The sequence below is a fragment of the Galleria mellonella genome, unplaced genomic scaffold, assembly GCF_026898425.1.
Source record: "Galleria mellonella isolate WM207_F2 unplaced genomic scaffold, CSIRO_AGI_GalMel_v1 utg332, whole genome shotgun sequence".
In the NCBI taxonomy this organism is placed as follows: Eukaryota; Metazoa; Arthropoda; class Insecta; order Lepidoptera; family Pyralidae; genus Galleria; species Galleria mellonella.
Genome location: NW_026442080.1, coordinates 672,085 through 690,344, shown reverse-complemented (window position 1 = coordinate 690,344; position 18,260 = coordinate 672,085). Strand labels below are relative to the sequence as shown.

The 18,260-nt window shown below is 35.5% G+C and overlaps 2 protein-coding genes across 2 annotated transcripts; both read right to left on the bottom strand.

The window, feature by feature from the left end:
- Window positions 1-13,643: 13,643 nt before the first annotated feature.
- LOC113509397 (serine protease inhibitor 77Ba-like) lies at window positions 13,644-15,082 on the bottom strand. The gene has a single exon (XM_026892733.3). It carries the CDS (start codon window positions 14,922-14,924, stop codon window positions 13,716-13,718), a length of 1,209 nt encoding a protein of 402 aa, XP_026748534.2. The 5' UTR covers window positions 14,925-15,082; the 3' UTR covers window positions 13,644-13,715.
- A 1,367-nt stretch (window positions 15,083-16,449) lies between these two features.
- Window positions 16,450-17,733, bottom strand: LOC113509327 (serine protease inhibitor 77Ba-like). The gene has a single exon (XM_026892643.2). It carries the CDS (start codon window positions 17,657-17,659, stop codon window positions 16,451-16,453), a length of 1,209 nt encoding a protein of 402 aa, XP_026748444.2. The 5' UTR covers window positions 17,660-17,733; the 3' UTR covers window position 16,450.
- Window positions 17,734-18,260: the final 527 nt, after the last annotated feature.

Here is an 18,260-nt window from a genome sequence, read left to right as displayed (position 1 = left end):
ACAAAGTCTCCTTTTATTTTTATTATTCTTTTGGTCGTTAATTGTCTGCTGTTGAACATAGGCTTCCCCCATAAGGGGGTTTGTCAACAGTTGCCATGCTTGACAAGTGGGTTGGCAACCGCACGCAGGCTTTGGTGATGTTTGTGTAGGGACGTTGCTGCCCATACTTCCATCATAAAGTATTCTTTACTTACAACCGCTGTTAGGCTTTGAACACGTTGTAAGATGGACACTGATGCTCATCCCTCGATAATTAAGTGTCTTCAGGAATGGCAACGCATGGGCGGTATCATGGGTGAAATAGTATACTTTGTTATGTCCATGGTACTGCTCATGTCTATAGGCGACGGGTACCACTTCCCATCAGGTGGGCCGCCAGCTTGTTTGCCATTCTAAATTGCATAAAAAAAATATTTAAACTATTAGAGACAACCCTAGTTAATAGTGAAATAAGAAAAAATCTCACAATGCTGTACAATTATTGTGTGTACCTATTCGTTACATAATGTTTGCATTTATAGGAAAGAATGGACATCGAATTAAACAGGTAACTATATAGGAAATCGATTATTTAAGAAGTCCCTTTGTTCTTGATTGCACACTTAAGTATTCTTACGTAAGACTGTTTAGAGTGATTCCTAGTGCTTAAGTTTTTTTTTTTAAGAATATAGATATACGATGTCCTTACAGTTTTTTTTTTTATTTTCCGTGCACTGAGTAAGTTCCCAATACAATGCCATTATTTTTTTCCTTCCCGGAATGTAATAAAGGACGATAGAGGATCGGAATATAAAATAGCAAAGGAAAATACTTAAAATCATACAAAAATACTTGATCTATATGGCGGCTACTAACAACTAATGCATTCTCAAAGAAAGTTGATGTCAGGCAGATGGCCAGTTATTTTTTTTTTGATTGGTGAAAATGATATAGTAACCCCGCCTGCGCTAACGGGATACGCTGGCGGAGCACCAGTGAAGGGTGATAGATGAGAATGAAAACAGGCCAGTTAGACCATCATGATGAATTCATCAGGAATTAACCATGATAGTTTCTAGGGAGAACCTGGAGGTCGACCTGGTTGGGTATATTGCTAGCAATGGGATTCTCAGTCTCCATTACTAACAATCCCTTTCCCCCACCCCAAATATTTGGGTCAAGAGCAGGAAGACTATGATAGTGGTGGTAAGCTCGCTCTTGCCATTCAATGGAAATCTAATATACTCGGCTCGGACAGGGTACATTGCTAGCAATGGGATTGGTAGTCCGTATTAATAACAATTCCTCCCCACCCCCCTCCCCTCCATGAAGCAGTTGTGTTTGCATGGCTGTTTCTGTTTGAAGAATGGGATATGGAAGTGAATTTACAGGGTACAGAGAAATAACACCTGAGTTCTCAGAAATGGCAACACTTGAGGGGTATCATGGGCGAAACAGTACTCTGTTATGCCCATGGTATGTCTATAGGCGGCGATTAGCACGTTTCATCAGGTCGCTAGTCTAAGTTGCAAAAAGAAAAAAACAATAATTATACAATAAGTCTGTGAATGTTTCTCGCACTTACCGGATTGTATACGTTTCAAGGTCATTAAAAGAATTATATTTAAGTTGTTATAAAGTGGATAATTTCATGAACGTCATTGTACTAAAACAACAATGGCCCCTATTAATTAGCACTACAATGGAAATTAGCAATGTTATATAATCAACTTAGTGTTTTTGTGTTTGTATGTCTCTTAATTTTTTATTTTATTTCATTAGGTACACGTTACAGAGAATTAAAAATGCAATAATATTTTGTTCAAGCAAACCCTCCAAAAATATGCGTACACAGCATGATCAAATCGTAAACACGCAGTGAACATGTAAGGTGTTATTCGTCCACTGCTGGACAATAGCCTCCCCCATAGACTGCCATAAAGAACGGTCCTGAACCACCTGCATCCACTAACTTCTGCTATGCATTTCAGGTCTATTATTATCCAGATATCTTATAAGACATTAATTAAAAATATATTTATATTATATTATTATTAAAAAAAAATTAATATTAAACTATTGTATAAAATAATAATAATAATAATATTCTATATTTATTAATCTCACATATAAGTATTTATAATTGGTGCAGTTTGAAGTTATGTTTGTATGTTTAAATATTGGTTTCGCTTCCATTTTAAGAAGTTTCAATTTTTCACCAAACTATACAAAAAAAAACATGCAGACGAATGTTATAAATTTGTCTCAATTTGGTAATGACTCAAAAATGTCCTTTATGAATAAATAATTTATATGTCATGATTTATTGTTGACGAATAACATAGATAGACATGGGGGGGGGGAGGAAGAATCTCCCCTCCACAGGAGGTCTGCAGTAGTCGACCTCATAAAGGCCACTAGAAAGGATCTCACATAGGAAGGTCAAGTTAGTACCTAAAATAAATTTTTATATGACTAAACTGCTATATAACCGTAATTATGATAATATTAAGGTCAAATATTTGTAAATATTTTTTTACAACCGACTTTAAAAAAAGAGGATTTCAGAATATCATCAGCATTGTTCGGCAGAGATTTATTATTTTTTATTGTACTCAGAAATAAAGGTGGCTAGTATATAGCAATATCTATATATATATATATATATATATTGTAGTTACAATATCTATACATATATTGGGTCAATAACAGATATATTAACTTTCAGTTATCCAATATATAATAACGAAAAGATAAACCCGCTAGTAATGAATATATATCCAACTGATACGGGCGATATCACAATGGGTTGTCAAAAATGTCTAGAAGAACTCAATATATAGATATCAGATATTATCCATCTCTACTCAGAAATAATAGCAATTGAGGACTTTATTAAACAGTGATTATTGCACTGCAGGTAACGCAGATTTGCAACATGTAATTATGGAATAATGGCTTAATAATTTTATATAGAAATAAATAGATACCCCGCCTTCTGCCACGTATTCTTCAGAACACCGATACTTACTCAGTTGTCTATGATGTTTTCCTCCACACTATTAAAACGCTGTAATTATTATTAATCTTAAGATAAAAAGTCGTCACCAAGACAAGACTAGTCCATACTCTGATTTTCTCGATATTTTTATATGGAGTCGAGCCATGGACAATAAGGGCAAAGGAGCGAAAAAAGGTTGATGCTCTCGACATGTGGTGCTGGCGAAGGATGCTGCGAATTCTCTGGACAGCAAAGCGCACGAATATATCTATCCTGACGCAACTTCGCATAAAAGATAGGCTCTCGATAGTCTGCTGTCAGAGGATTCTTGGATACTTCGGCCATGTTGCTCGACGACAGTCCGACAATCTGGACAAACTAATGGCTGTAGGCAAGATAGAGGGAAAAAGACCACGCGGACGATCGCCTAATCGATGGTCCGACCAAGTAACCGCCGTTACGGGACTGTCAATTGCAGCTGCCCTGCGAGAGGCTGAAGACCGTGCAAAATGGAATAACATCATAAGAGAGGCAACAGACATCTTTCAAGGACACGACCTTCAGTAATGAAGAGGACGAAGAGAGAAATAAAAAGTCGTTTGCTTGGGCACCTCTGTCCCATTCGTGTTTATATTGTGAAGCAGTTGTGTTTGCATGGCTGTGTTTCGGTTTTTTTTAATGGGTGATAATGGTATGGTAACGCCGTCTGCGCTATCGGTATACACTGGCGGGGCACTAGTGATAGATGACTGATGAGAATGAAAGCAGGTCAGTTAGCTCATTTTGACGAATTCAACTAAAATTGGCCATGATGGTTTCCAGGGGAAACCACGTAGAGGTCGACCTGACAGGGTATATTGCTAGTAAGAGGGCTATTTAACCCCATTACTAACAATCTCTTTCCCCCTGCTGTGTTTCGGTTTGAAGGGTGGGACATGGCAGTGAATTTACAGGGTACAGACGAATAACACCTGAGTCCTCAGGAATGACAAGGCATGGGGGGTATCATAGGCGAAACATTATACTCTGTTATGTCTATGGTACTGCTCATGTCTATAGGCGACGGTTACTACTTTCCATCAGGTGGGCTGTCAGCTTGTTTGCCATTCTAAGTTGCATAAAAAAAATCAAGATATGGATTCAATTATATACATTTTTTCAAGACTAAAATAAGAGTAATAGATATTTAAGATGGACTGAAAAGGAAACATCCCAAGCCGTAAAGCTATTAAAAAAAAAAACAATTAGAAATAATGTAAGTAAAGGCGAACTTATTTTTAAAAGAGATCTCTTCCAGTCAACCTAATATAGTGGCATAGGAAGTCTTTAGGGCAAACGAGTATGCAGTTCACGTGATGGTAAGTGACTACCTCCATGAGCACATGCAACGTCGGGGGAATTGCAAGTGTGCTGCCGACCTTTTAATAAGGAATATGCTCTTTTCTTGATGGTAATGATGCCATATCTATTTTTTTATTCAATAAAAATATATAATTTTATCTAGAAGGCATTAGTGTCTAAGATACAGGCTAGGCCTAGTATAGAAACTAATGTGCTGGGCATAATGCTACATTTTATACATACGAGTATATAATTCACTTTGAAATTCCTGTAAGCCCATAACTGTATATTTTTATGTGCAATAAATCTTTATTATTATTTTTTAAATTTTACTAAAATCCTCATCTCCCCTCTTAAGGAGAGGAGATGGCAACTAACTCCCGGCAGAAGCACAGTCGGCCGGGGTTCAGGGCCCCAGGGAGAGAAACCGACGTACAATGCGGGCAGAATCTAAGAGCGCCCCTTTCTGCATCTTTCCCGGGATTATTATTATCTTTCTTTTATTCTGTCGAAGCATTTATTTATATAATACCACATAAAATAATACTTATTATTATAAAGAGGACAGATTTGATTGTTTGTTTATAATGGATAAACTCAAAAACTATTTAAAATAAAAAAAAAAGTTCCATCTATAGAAAGCTACATTAACGGCAAATAACATGGGCTATATATTTTTAGAAGATTCTATCTAATCGTGCGAAGCCGGATCGGATCATTAATTTATCAATATTTTTTCAATAAATCTTTAACGACGACAACGCATACATATATTCTAAAATGAATAGTTTTAAAGTAATATCATCATCATTAATATCATGTCAGCTGTTCATCATCCACTGTTGAACGTAGGTTTTCCCCCTAGAGGAAGGTTTTGCCAGTAGTTGCTACGCTTGGCAGACGGGTTAGCATTAGCAGTTAGGCCTTGGTCATGTTTTAAGAGAGATAATAAAAGTGGTATGAACGACTACAAATAAGCATCTGTAACATTACTGTTAACAAATAAATAATAACCAAACATAAATAAATAAATAAATAAAATGTAAACTGGCAATTAAACGAAGCGATAAAAGAAAATCGTTTCTGTAGCAATCATATTGCTTGCTTGCTTCAATTAAGTCGAAACGTTATTTATTGTAATATTAAAGAATGATACAAAATAATATGTATACTATCATATAGCAATGAAGTACGAAAGGTGGGGAGGGGGAGGGATTGTAAGGAATGAGGTCTAAAAACTTGATTGCTAGCAATATACCCTCTCAGGTCTACCTCTACGCGGTTCCCCCCTGGTAACTATCAAGGTTAATTCTTCTCGAATTCGTCATAGTAGACCTGCATTCATCCTTTAGTGGGGCTGTTAGACCCCGTTACTAACTATCCCTTCCCCCCCAGTGACTTGATATAGGTTGTAATACTCGTATCATGTTCATGTCTTCTGTTACTTAATCTATTTCGGATGTATACTAAGATTACTTGCTCACAAAAACATATTATAACAAAATATAACGGAGGCATAACAACATAGTCCTCAGAAATGGTAATGCATGAGGTGTACCATGGGCATCACAGTAGGTATATTCTGTTACCAGAGGGAGACTTTGTACAAAAGTCGATTGCTTGGGTACTTCTGTCCCATTCGTGTTTCTACCGTGAAGCAGTTGTGTTTGCATAGCTGTGTTTCGGTTTGAAGGGTGGGATATGGCGTGAATTTACTGGGTACAGAGGAATAACACCTGAGTCCTCAGCATGGAGGGTATCATGGGCGAAACAGTATACTCTATAATGTCCATGGTACTGCTCATGTCTATAGGCGACGGTTACCACTTTCCATCAGGTGTGCCGTCAGCTTGTTTGCCATTCTAAGTTGTATAAAAAAATCTGTTATATGCCTTGTACTGTTCATGTTTATAGGCGACGGTTACAGCTTTTCATCAAGTGGGTTATTTTAAATTTTGTTATTCTAAGTCATCATCATCATCAACAACCTATTGTTATCCCAATTATTATTTAGAAGTCGGCGTAATATGTTTTCTTCCATTTTCTCTATTCGCAGTCAATTCCGCATTCACTGTAATTTTTGGCCACATCTTCTTTCACGCTGTGCATCCATGTCTTTTTTAGGTCTTTTTTTATTTATTTGTTTATTTTACTTTTTCTTCGACCTTATAGCCATCCACACTCAATAATATTATAATACTTAATACCTTTCAATGTATTGTATCATAAATAATAAGATTTTGTTTCACAAAATAAACTTCAATTGTGACAAAACCAGTTATTTTAATTTAAAAAACTACATATATCATTGAACCGATTTTGATAACATTTCTACGATACCAAATCTCTTCATCCGCTCAGATCGTATACCCTTTCAGATGAAAAAAAAAAGAATTTTCAAATCGGTTTACAAATGTTAACAAAAATAAAAAAAAATCAACCTCCTTTTTTTAATGTCGGTTGAAAAAGGAGCGGTGATACATTTGTTTCGTTACTATACCTACTTTCCTAAAGAAAAGATCAAGTAAGAATTTAATTATATATATAACATTGTATGTGCCATAACATCAATGAACTATACAAATGCCCTTTTCAGAATTACCGAAAGATATTTTAACTGGTGTTTATTTTTAACAAAGAGCAAAAATAAACTGGTTTCGATATAAGACAAAAACGAAGTAAATTGCTTCATCGCGGCAAATTGTTCGTATTCACTTCCTTGTGCGGTAATGTAGAATGGAATTTTTGTAGTAACATAGCTTTTAAATGACTTTTAAAAGATTAAAATTCTGATTTTAGTTTGAATTTTTTAAACGATTTCAAAAATAGAAGGCTGCTGAATAAGGTTATGAAGTTGTCAAAACTTTTCAATCGATTCTAAAAAAGAAAGAGATTTGAAAAACTGGTTGTATTTTTTTTTGTTTGTTATCTCATAAATTTGTCTTTTTTATACTAGTATGATGGCAAATAAGCATAAGGCTAGTCTGATGGTAAACGGGGTTACCATATTTATAAATTGATACGGATAATTCTTTTTTATCTGAAAGGGTATTCTTTCAGGTTGGTTCTATGTAGATTCAATGAAAATCCAGTTTTAATAATTTAGTTTCTAAATCAAAATAGCAAGTTTTGCTGCGATCGAAGAAGGTATTTTTTTATGGCAAGAATACCTGTTACGAGTATGTTACCTATATAATTATTTCGTCAATTCTGAACTGATTTCCATAATTGTTTTTGTTAACGATGGGGTTTACTGCTATAAAAGATATTACGAAAGATTCGAATATATGTATTATGGGAGTGTTCTGAGGAATCGTTCGATATCTGCTGCTGAATTTTATCATTGTAAAACCCGCTACAAACTAAAATTTCATCCCGGTTATCTGGATGAGTGGTGATCTTCCACCGTGCATTTTACTAGGTTTTTTTTTTATACGACTTAGAATGGCAAACAAGCTAACGGCCCACCTGATGGAAAGTGGTAACCGTCGCCTATAGACATGAGCAGTACCATGGATATAATAGTACACATACATACAGTTTCGCCCATGATACCCCCCGTGCGTTGTCATTTCTGAGAACTCAGGTGTTATTTCTCTGTACCCTGTAAATTCACGCCATATCCCACCCTTCAAACCGACACACAGCCATGCAAACACAACTGCTCCACGGTAGAAATGCGAATGGGACAGAGGTACCCAAGCAATCGACTTTTGTATAAAGTCTCCCTCTGGTACTAGGTTGCACAACCACTCTTTGGAGTTTCAGAATCAGTTTCCAGCAGTGGGAATTCTGAACAGATATTTATTTATTCATTAAAATAATTATAACATTATGACAGTAGAAATCAAATTAAAGTTATAAAACTAGTGTGCTTACATACAAAATTATAATAAAGGCATTTAAGCCGACATATAACATATGACATCATAACCTTCAAGAAAAGAGCATATTCTATTTGAAAGGCTGGCAGTACTGCGATTTCTTTCATGTTGCAGGTGCTCATGAGCCATGGTAGTCGCTTACTATCAGGTGAGCTGTATGCTTATTTGCCCATGTCTTATAAAAAAAAAAGTTCATAATAATTTATCAGGGAAAAATTCTAGGGTACATTTAGATTGTAAATAATGCTAACTTTTTAAAAATATAATACAGTAGAGACCTCAGTCGGCTATGGAGAGGGTTATGCTCGGAGTGTCTTTGCGTGATATAATCCGAAACGAGGATATCCCCAGAAGTACCAAAACAACCGACATAGCCCGAAGGATATCTATCATATATCAATCCTTATCCATTAATAAATAAATCGATCCGAGGGTAGGCGTCATCGTCATATCAGCCTTTAACTGTCCACTGCTGAACATAAGCCTCCCTTTAGGGGTAGTGCCAGTAGTTGCCACGCTTGGCAGGCGGATTAGCAACCGCAGTCAGGCTTTAGAGATGTTTGAAGAGGAAGATGAGATGAAGAGTGACGCTGTTGCTCATCTCTCGCCCTCTCTTAGTCGGGTTTCACGACATCCGCTGGAAAGGAAGGGGTGGCCTATTCTATGCCGGGACCACACAGCGAGAGGGTAGATGTAATGGGTATTAATAGACTTATTGTAAGTAATACGACCTAATGGAAGACAGGCATTATAGATATGTATGTATTGTTTTACCAGAGGGAGACTTTGTACAAAAGTTGTTTGCTTGGGTACCTCTGTCCCATTCGTGTTTCTACCGTAAAGCAGTTGTGTTTGCATGGCGGTGTTTCGGTTTGAAGGGTGGGATATGGCGTGAATTTACACGGTACAGAGGAATAATATTTGAGTCCTCAGGAATGGCAACGCATGGGAGGTATCATGGGCGAAACAGTATACTCTGTTATGTCCATGGTACTGCTCATGTCTATAGGCGACGGTTACCACTTTCCATCAGGTGGGCCGTCACCTTGTTTGCCATTCTAAGTTGTATAAAAAAGAAATTGTATGTATGTATACATCGAGTCTGTACTAACAAAAAAAAAAAAAATACGAATCATTAAAAGTGTCAACTTTAGACCAGCTGTACATTAAATATCATTGTCCAGCACGCATATATGCACGAGTATGTGATTAATCTTCTTGACATTCTAAATATACCATCTGTCGGAACAGGTTACGATCAGACAAAATAAAAACAAAGGCGTTGGCAGGAGAAGAAAAAATAATTATATTCACGACGAGTTCATTGATCCATTAAGCTTTTAAATACCTATAGTAAATAACACTATAATTAATTATTACTAAATAAACCTTTTAAGCGGCCGTGTGGTCCCAGCATAGAATGGACCACCTCTTTCTTTACCGTGGATACCGTAAGAGGCGACTAAGGGAATTTATTTTTCGAGGTATGGCCAGCTGGGTCCCTCTTAAAACATCGAAAGCCTAATGCGGTTGCCATGCTGCCCGCCAAACGTGACAACCACTGACAGAATCACTAATGGTGTATACCGGCAGGAAATGGTCCCCTGTTTTTTGACTCGATACAGTTCCTTACGGCAGCCCCATAGTTGGATACCTATATTTGTATCTTTCAAATGAGTTATACGTAGACATGAGTGTTTTGTGGCTCAGTTGTTATTACCCTGACTTATAGATCGCAAAGATCGTAAGTTTGAATTTGGTTAACACAAAAAAACCTTTACTCCAGTGATGGAGCAAACAAAACAAATTTATAAATTTTGAATTTTAATATGATTAACGTCATTTGTTAAATTAATATTATTTTTCAAATGCCTCATTAGGATTATCATGATTTATTTATTTATTTTTTATACCATGAAGGTGGCGAAACTAGCATACAGCCCATCTGATGGTAAATAGTCATTGAAGGTTATAAATTCCTACAACAAAAAGGATGTCACGTGCGCATTGCCGATTCCAAAGACACATTGTCATAATTTATATTAAATGAAGATGTACAACAGGCGAGCTCAACTCCGTAAGAGTTCTCTTCCAGCAAACCCTGAGTGGAAAGGAGCATTAATTACCAGCGAGCAGTGTGCGTACAATAAGAAGTGGAAGCAGTTTAGTACCAGTACTTATTATTATTATATATTTATTATTTAGAATAAATAATAATAATATAATATGATATAATATAATTAAACGGAAGACTTTTAAACGCACTAATCTGTGGAACTACTTGTAGTTTTTTTTTAAATTCTTTTAGCATTTGCTACTTCAGTTCTTGAGGGAAGTTATAGGCTACTTAACATTATGATACATCTCTTGCGAAGCTGCGTGATAGAGTTAGTATTATATAATTCATATACGAAGTTCTATCAAGTATTTACAACAAACGAAATAAACAGTATTTGTGGTACTACACCTTTAAGCAGTTCAAGGTTTGTGATGGTCTCGCTAGCGCTTCAATAAATTACTCCGAACTTCCTTCGATTCATCTCACTACAAACTACAACCTCGATTTAGCGTCTTTTGTTTCACTTTGATACATTAGTTTTTAACGGATATGTTTGTTTACTGCTATAGGTTTGTGTTTACCGGTTTTTGGATGAATGGAATGATTCTCAAATTATGCGTTTGTAGCTTGGGATTTTTTTTTTTGATGGGTGAAAATGGTATGGTAACCCCGCCTGCGCTAACGGGATACGCTGGCGGAGCACCAGTGAAGGGTGATAGATGAGAATGAAAACAGGCCAGTTAGCCCATCATGATGAATTCATTAGGAATTAACAATAATATTCTTATCAAGCTGTCACTGAAAATTTGGATTACGGTGGCAAAAACGTATTTGAAAAATCTCAAAGCAAAATATGATGTAGATGCAAAGATTTTAATGGTGGAGATTTTATGCAACGTATTCCACGATCGACGTTTCAGTTCGCTACAGTACACTTTTTGAACAATCAATCAGAACAATTTTAAAATGTTTTTTTTTTTTTTTTACAGATAATTGCACATTGCCATTATTAGATAATTTCACTGGCGTAGATCTAGGCATAGGATAGGCCACCCCTTCCTTATCATGGTGGAGAGATGAGCAGCAACGTTCTTCTTAAAACATCCAAACTGCGGTTGCCAACCCGTTTGCCAAGCGGTGCAACTACTAGCAAAACATCTTCTTATGGGAAAAGCCTTTGTTCAGCAGTGGACAGTTAACGATTGATACGTTACTCTGTAATTTTACAGCAATATTTTTACCCATCAATCCGAAACATAGCCATTAAAGCATAACTGTTTCATGACAGAAATGTAACTATATCATGAAGCAGCTATGTTTGATTGTATTAAGATAGGTATTCGCATAATCATATTTGTATGGGGGAGAAGGGATTGTTAGTAATGCAGATTATCAGTTCCATTGCTAATAATATACTCTAACAGGTCGACCTCCTTGTGATCTCCCCTGGAAACCATCGTGCTGCATTCCAAGTGTATTCATCACGATGGGCTAACTGACCTGCCTTTTCATCCTCACCTATCATCTATCACTGGTGCCCCGCCAGCGTATACCGTTAGCGCAGGCGGGGTTACCATTCCATTATCTTCAATTAAAAAAAAATCATATTTGTATTAGAAATGTGAAGACTTGTAACGATAGATGAATTTTTGTTATTCTTTCACGCAAAAACTACCGAACGGATTTGAATGAAATTTGGTACACGGATAGGTTATATTCTAACTTAGCACATTATATACTGATTCACGTGAGCGAAGCCACGGGATAAAGGTAATCTTACATACTCATATTTGAGATAGGTTTATTACAACCGGATCTTTACTAAATTTGTTTCCAAATATTTTATTTTATTTAAACATTGTAGTTAGTTCAACCTTTTTTATTATCGTCCTTATTATAAATTCAAGTTTGTTGAGTTTTTTTATCTGAGACTTCGATACAAACAAGTTAAAAAAAAAAACATCTGTAGCCTGTTATTAATTTATAATTCGCATGGTAATAAAATTATATTATCGTCTTTTATTTTTTCGAAACTCAGCAATTATTATTGTTTATAATTAATTATATGTGAAATCATGACTGGTTCCTTAGTTTATTTAAAAAAAAAAGGTTTTGTTGGATTTACAAGTAATAATAAAAAGAAATAAAACGTTATACATTTATTTCTTTTTATTTGTCGTAACTAGTAATATGCCGTAGCATCCAAGATGATGTAACTTTATATTAAGATTTGTTATATTATTTCATTTAAAAGACCTTTTTTTTATGAGTGAAAATGGTATGGTAACCCCGCCTGCGCTAGCGGGATACGCTGGCGAGGCACCAGTGAAGGGTGATAGATAAGAATGAAAACAGATCAGTTAGCCCATCATGATGAATTCATCAGGAATTAACCACGATAGTTTCCAGGGAGAACCGCGAGGAGGTCGACCTGGTTGGGTATATTGCTAGTAATGGGATTCTCAGTCTCCGTTCCTAACAATCCCTTTCCCTCCATTTATTTTATATTAGTGGCCCGCTCTACACACATTATCGCACGGAAGCAACATTATTGTAAAACATCGAATTTATTTCCTCAAGTATACAAAAGTTTAACAAGGAAGTTTGCATACATTCAATCTTCTATGATTAGAAAATATGGTACCCAACATAGATATAACATAATTGTTTGAGAAATATAGCAACAGATGGTATATCTTCCGTCTTCTTTTTGCTAATTATATTTGCATAAGGAGAAAGGAGGCAACCGTATGATTTACAGTTTTTATTTTATCATCCCTTCTATGTAATTCCATGTTCTTAGATTGTTTCCTATTTTACAAATATAATAATATAGATGTTTATAGTTTTTATTTATATAAATATAAAAAGACTGTGTTCCAGAAAAAAAAACCGCCGTTCAATTGTGGCAATACCAGTTAGTTTGATTTAAAATTATTGGATCAAGTTTGATAAAATATCTATGCGATCAGTTTATAAGTATATCCTTGCAGTTAAAAAAAAAAGTAATTTTCAAATCGGTTTATAACTGACGAAGTTATGAGGTACGAAACACAAAAAAACTAAGAACTAAAATTATAACCTCCTTCCTTTAGAAGTCTGTTAAAAATTTTAAAAATCTATCATTGGTGAGCACACCGTTTAAGATCAGCTATTTTTTAACGTTTGTACGTAATAGCCTGATCAAGGTTTTATTTTAAATTTGGAAATTGGATACCGCAATATTTGTTGGGTTTGTTAGCTATTCAATATATGGTAAATATGTGTTATTTTTTAATTTATGCTTTCTATAAAATATTCCGATTGTTTTAGAGACGTTTAATTTCATCACTATTAAAGTAACCTTGAAACTATTTCTTGCAAAACAAAACACTATCGCTATTTATAATATTATAAATATTTTATTAATTAACACTAATAAATTCATTAAAATTGTTCATGGTAACATATTTCAAAATAGCGTAGGATCTTCGTACACTCCAGCGAATAGAATAGCACTTGAACACCTTTCGACAATTAAATACACAAATTCTTTATTGGCCACAAATTTTTGTCCCAAACGTCTCGTCTCCAAACCTATGACGGTGGCTGATGCCGCCACTGTACCACTTTCAGTCACTTCAATGTCAACATTCTGAATAGTTTTAGACACAAATAAAGGACTATTAGACACTCCAGGCAACTGCGCTCTCTGTTTGTCAAAAATGGAAATAATCCCGGAATACTGTAGCGGTGGTATTAAATCTGTCTGTGAAGACATCTTGAATCTTGGCACGTAGACTTCCACGTCGGGAACATTCGTGGACAATTTATATTCCTTCATCCAACTCAGAGAATGAGTCGCTAGATTTTTCAATAATGTCTGTATTGAAACACCATCAAACGGTAATAGTATAAGCATGGCGAATTGTCGATCTCGACCATAAGTCAACTCCAACACCTGAGCCTCTATACTGGTTGCGTCTCCAAAACTGTGGTTCCCTTTTTGGTACATCATATTCACAGATCCTGTTCTTTTCCCCTGAGAATTATAAAATGACTCGACTTTTGTTTCTGCGGGATCGAACTGATTCGTCCAATTAGCTTTAAAGTACAGAGCATCGATGAGAACCATTCGGAGGTTCTCCAAAACTTCAGGTTTAATTACATTCAATATTCTTCCTTCTGTCGCTAAACATATGAAGTAATTTATATCGTTGGCGAGCTTGGTAGTGTTGCTAGGATCCACTGAGTATATATCAGTACTGTATGTGATAGCTGCTTTGCAAAATTCAGGATGAATCTCTAGAGAACAATCAGAAAACATAACAGATTTTCCATTTAAGAGCACATCTTTATCACCACACTTCAAAATATTCCTAGCAGCTAGATGTAACGCTTGTGTTGATCTCAGATCTCTAGGAAGTCGCAGTTCCTTCATTAACTCCAGGAAAGTATCTCCGGACGAACCTTCTGCTAGCAAAGAGAAGATGCTCCACACTGAGAGAGGTGATATCGCTATATTTTGCCTTAATTTATTCGGATCGTTTTTTACATACGCGTAAGTATTATCTAGTAGTCGTAAGGCGAACTGGTTGATTGGTGCGAAATCGTTAACGTCCAGAGTGGTTGGCGCCGTCGAGACTAAACTGACAAACGTCAATGTCATGAACTTCCACATTTTACACGACTTAAGAGTACAACCTTTGGCGCAATACTGCTATGGCAAAAAGCGATTCTATCAATTTCAATGGGAGTTTTCTCACGTACGATGCACACAATGTATATCATTAAGACGTGTAACGTGTACCGTGAGTGATTTTAAAGAACTATGCTCGAGTGCGGATGGGAAGCGTTTATATGAGAGTGACAACTATTAATAAAATACTCGGAGCATTCAAATTGGTTTCCATTACGCGTCGATGGCAAATTGATTTTTTTTCTTCGTAGTTTTTTCAATCATTCGTAATAATAAAAGTGATTATAGTACTGTTGGATGCGTTGTTTACCTTGGTAAAAAGTAGTAAGCTTTCAGTAATGTTATTACACTACTTACGTCATACGGATTTGCTTGACACGATTTAAAGTTGACAGACCATTGATATCCAAAATGTTTTCATGACTATTCGCTATATTTTAGTTATGTTTTCCAAAACTATCTGCCAGTTTGTCATGAGATTTTATAAATAAATGATATTATGTTGATAGATGTCTCCTAATGCGTGAATGGGGGGGGGGGGGGGGTGAGGGATTGTTAGTAGTGGAGTCAAATAGCCTTATTACTAGCAATATACCAGGTCAGGTCGACCACCACGTGTTTCTTCCTGGAAACCATCGTGGCTAATTCTAGTTGAATTCATCAGGATGGGCTAACTGACCTGCTTTCATCCTTCATCTATCACTGGTGTCCCGCCAGTGTATACCGATAGTACAGGCGGGATTACCATACCATTATTATCCATTAAAAAAAATGCGTGAATGGTGGTAGAGGTGTGAAATATAAGTATATATGAACCAGTAAGGGGTATAGCGTGAATATGCGTATATGGGTATATGCGTTATATGTTTATCTTTTAAAAATAAATAAAAATACAATAATAATATAAAAGATTATAATATAAGATACAATTATATTTATGAAGTTTTTAAGTGACTTCAAAAAAAGGAGGACGTACTTTATTTTCATTGATTATTTTAAATTTTATATGTCTAAAATTCGTGACTTAAAATTCTTTTTTTTTTTTATTAGAAAGGATATGCTTTGAGATTATTTCTATAAAAATTTCGTCAAAATTAGTTGAAAAGTTTAGTTTCTGTGTAGAGCAAAATCTATTTGTTATATTACGAAATATAGGTAAGTTTTCGAAGTTAGTTTTATAACTTTTTAAATATAAAACAATCCAGATACAGTGTTATATATTTTTTTCACATGAAGTATAATATATAAAAGAATTTTTACAGATAAACAATTTTATAAGAGACGGGAATTAATGCAATCATTTAATTAAACTATGATAAATTATTTTCAGTAATTTCGAGTAATTTTTTTTTATATAATAAATAATAAGATACAAACGAATTATACTTATCGCAATTTAAAAGATATGGAAAGATTTGAAGAAAAGAATAAAAGAAATTTATAATACAATTATTTATATTTATTTTGTTACATTACATTATAATAATTTGCATTTAATATGGCTGTATTCAAGAAGACGATGGATCTTCGTACACTCCCGCAAACAATATTAAATTAGATCTTCTTTCTTTAATCAAGAAAACAAATTCTCGATCTGCAATGAACATTTCCAATTTCTTTGTTTCTAACCCTACCATCGTGGACGAAGCTACTGTAGTCCCGGTTTCGGTCACGTCCATTTCTATATTTTGTACTGTTTGCGATACAAATAAGGAAATATTTGATACACCCTCCAATCTAGCTTGTTGCTTGTCGAAAATGGACATTATTCCCATAGACTGTAACGCCGGTATTACATCTGTTTGGGAGGTTAACTTAAATCTTGGTATCGAACATTGCATTTGGACACTTTCAAAACTCATACTATTCATCCAATTCGATGAACACGATGCCATATTTCTCAAAAGTTTGTCAATCGATATCCCTTTGAATGGCAACACGATGAGCATAGAAAATTGCTTGTTTTTCCCATATGTTAATTCTAATACATTCGCTTCGATTGCCGGAACGTCTTTGATATTGTAAATAGCTTTCTGAGTCATCATATTAACAAATCCTATTTCGTCACCATTGTAGTTGTAAAACGGTCGTGTTCTTGTTTTGTCAACATCAAATTGTACAGTCCAATCAGAATTGAAGTAAAGAGCATCAATTATAATCATTTTTAGATTCTCCAAAATATCTGGTTTTACTGCATTACCAATTTTTCCGTTTGTTGCTCGCGATATGAAATCGTTGATTTCTTTCGCTAATTTTGTTGGATTGCGGGTGTCAACTGGAAAGATGTCTGTATCACGATTGACAGTTGACTGAGCAAATTGCGGGCAAACACTGAAGTTTTTATCGTACAGCATGATTGTTTGAGCATTTATTACAACATTCTCGTCGCGACTCCTCAAGAAATTTCTCGCAAAGCGGTGTTGCCTCTGAATCGATCTTCTTTCACTGGACAACCGTAACGCTTTCGACAATTCTAGAAAGCTCTTCCCCGACGCACCTTCGGCGAGTAAAGAGAAGACGTTCCATATCGAAAAGGGTGCTATGACTACGTTTTTCAACTTTAAATTACTTCTCTGATAATTGTATGTGCTGTTCAACAATTCGATGGAGAATTTATTGATTGGCGAGATCAGTACATCTATAAGATCTGTCACTTTATACGTTACTGGAGCAGTTGTGGCTAGGCCTATAAACATAACAGAAAATATTTTCCACATTTTATTTCTTGGACAAAACAAGCCTTATTGCTTTAGTACGATGTATGGTATTGTTCACATTTATTGTGATAATTTATCGGATACGCCATAAGGTTGAGTTACGTAAATGAACTATGGGAAATTCTGGATGGGAATTGCTTATATAGACGTGACACAGATTCCACATGAGACAAATATATTGTTATGTGCATAATAAATGTAACAAAAGTACTAGATAAAATAAGTAAAGATAACGTCTACTAGAACAGGCGTTTGTCGTTTGTTGATTTGTGATCAATGATCGGTGAACTAAATAATATTACTATGAAGTATTTATATTGAGCTAATGTGATGATATCGAGAGAGAAGGGATTGTTAGTATACCGGCTTATCGGTCCCATTGCTAACAATATACCCTAACAGATCGATCTCCCCGTGGTCCTCCCTGGAAACCATCGTGCTGAATTCCAAGTGTATTTATCACGAGGGGCTAATTGACCTGCCTTTTCATCCTCACCTATTATCCCTCACTGGTGCCCCGCCAGCGTATACGGTAGCGCAGGCGGGGTTACAATTCCATTATCATTCATTAAAAAAAAAGATGATATCAGCCGTATTGTCC

Coding starts and splice junctions, on each gene's coding strand:
- LOC113509327 (XM_026892643.2), bottom strand. CDS start 17,659: ATGTGGAAAATATTTTCTGTTATGTTTATAGGCCTAGCCACAACTGCT.
- LOC113509397 (XM_026892733.3), bottom strand. CDS start 14,924: ATGTGGAAGTTCATGACATTGACGTTTGTCAGTTTAGTCTCGACGGCG.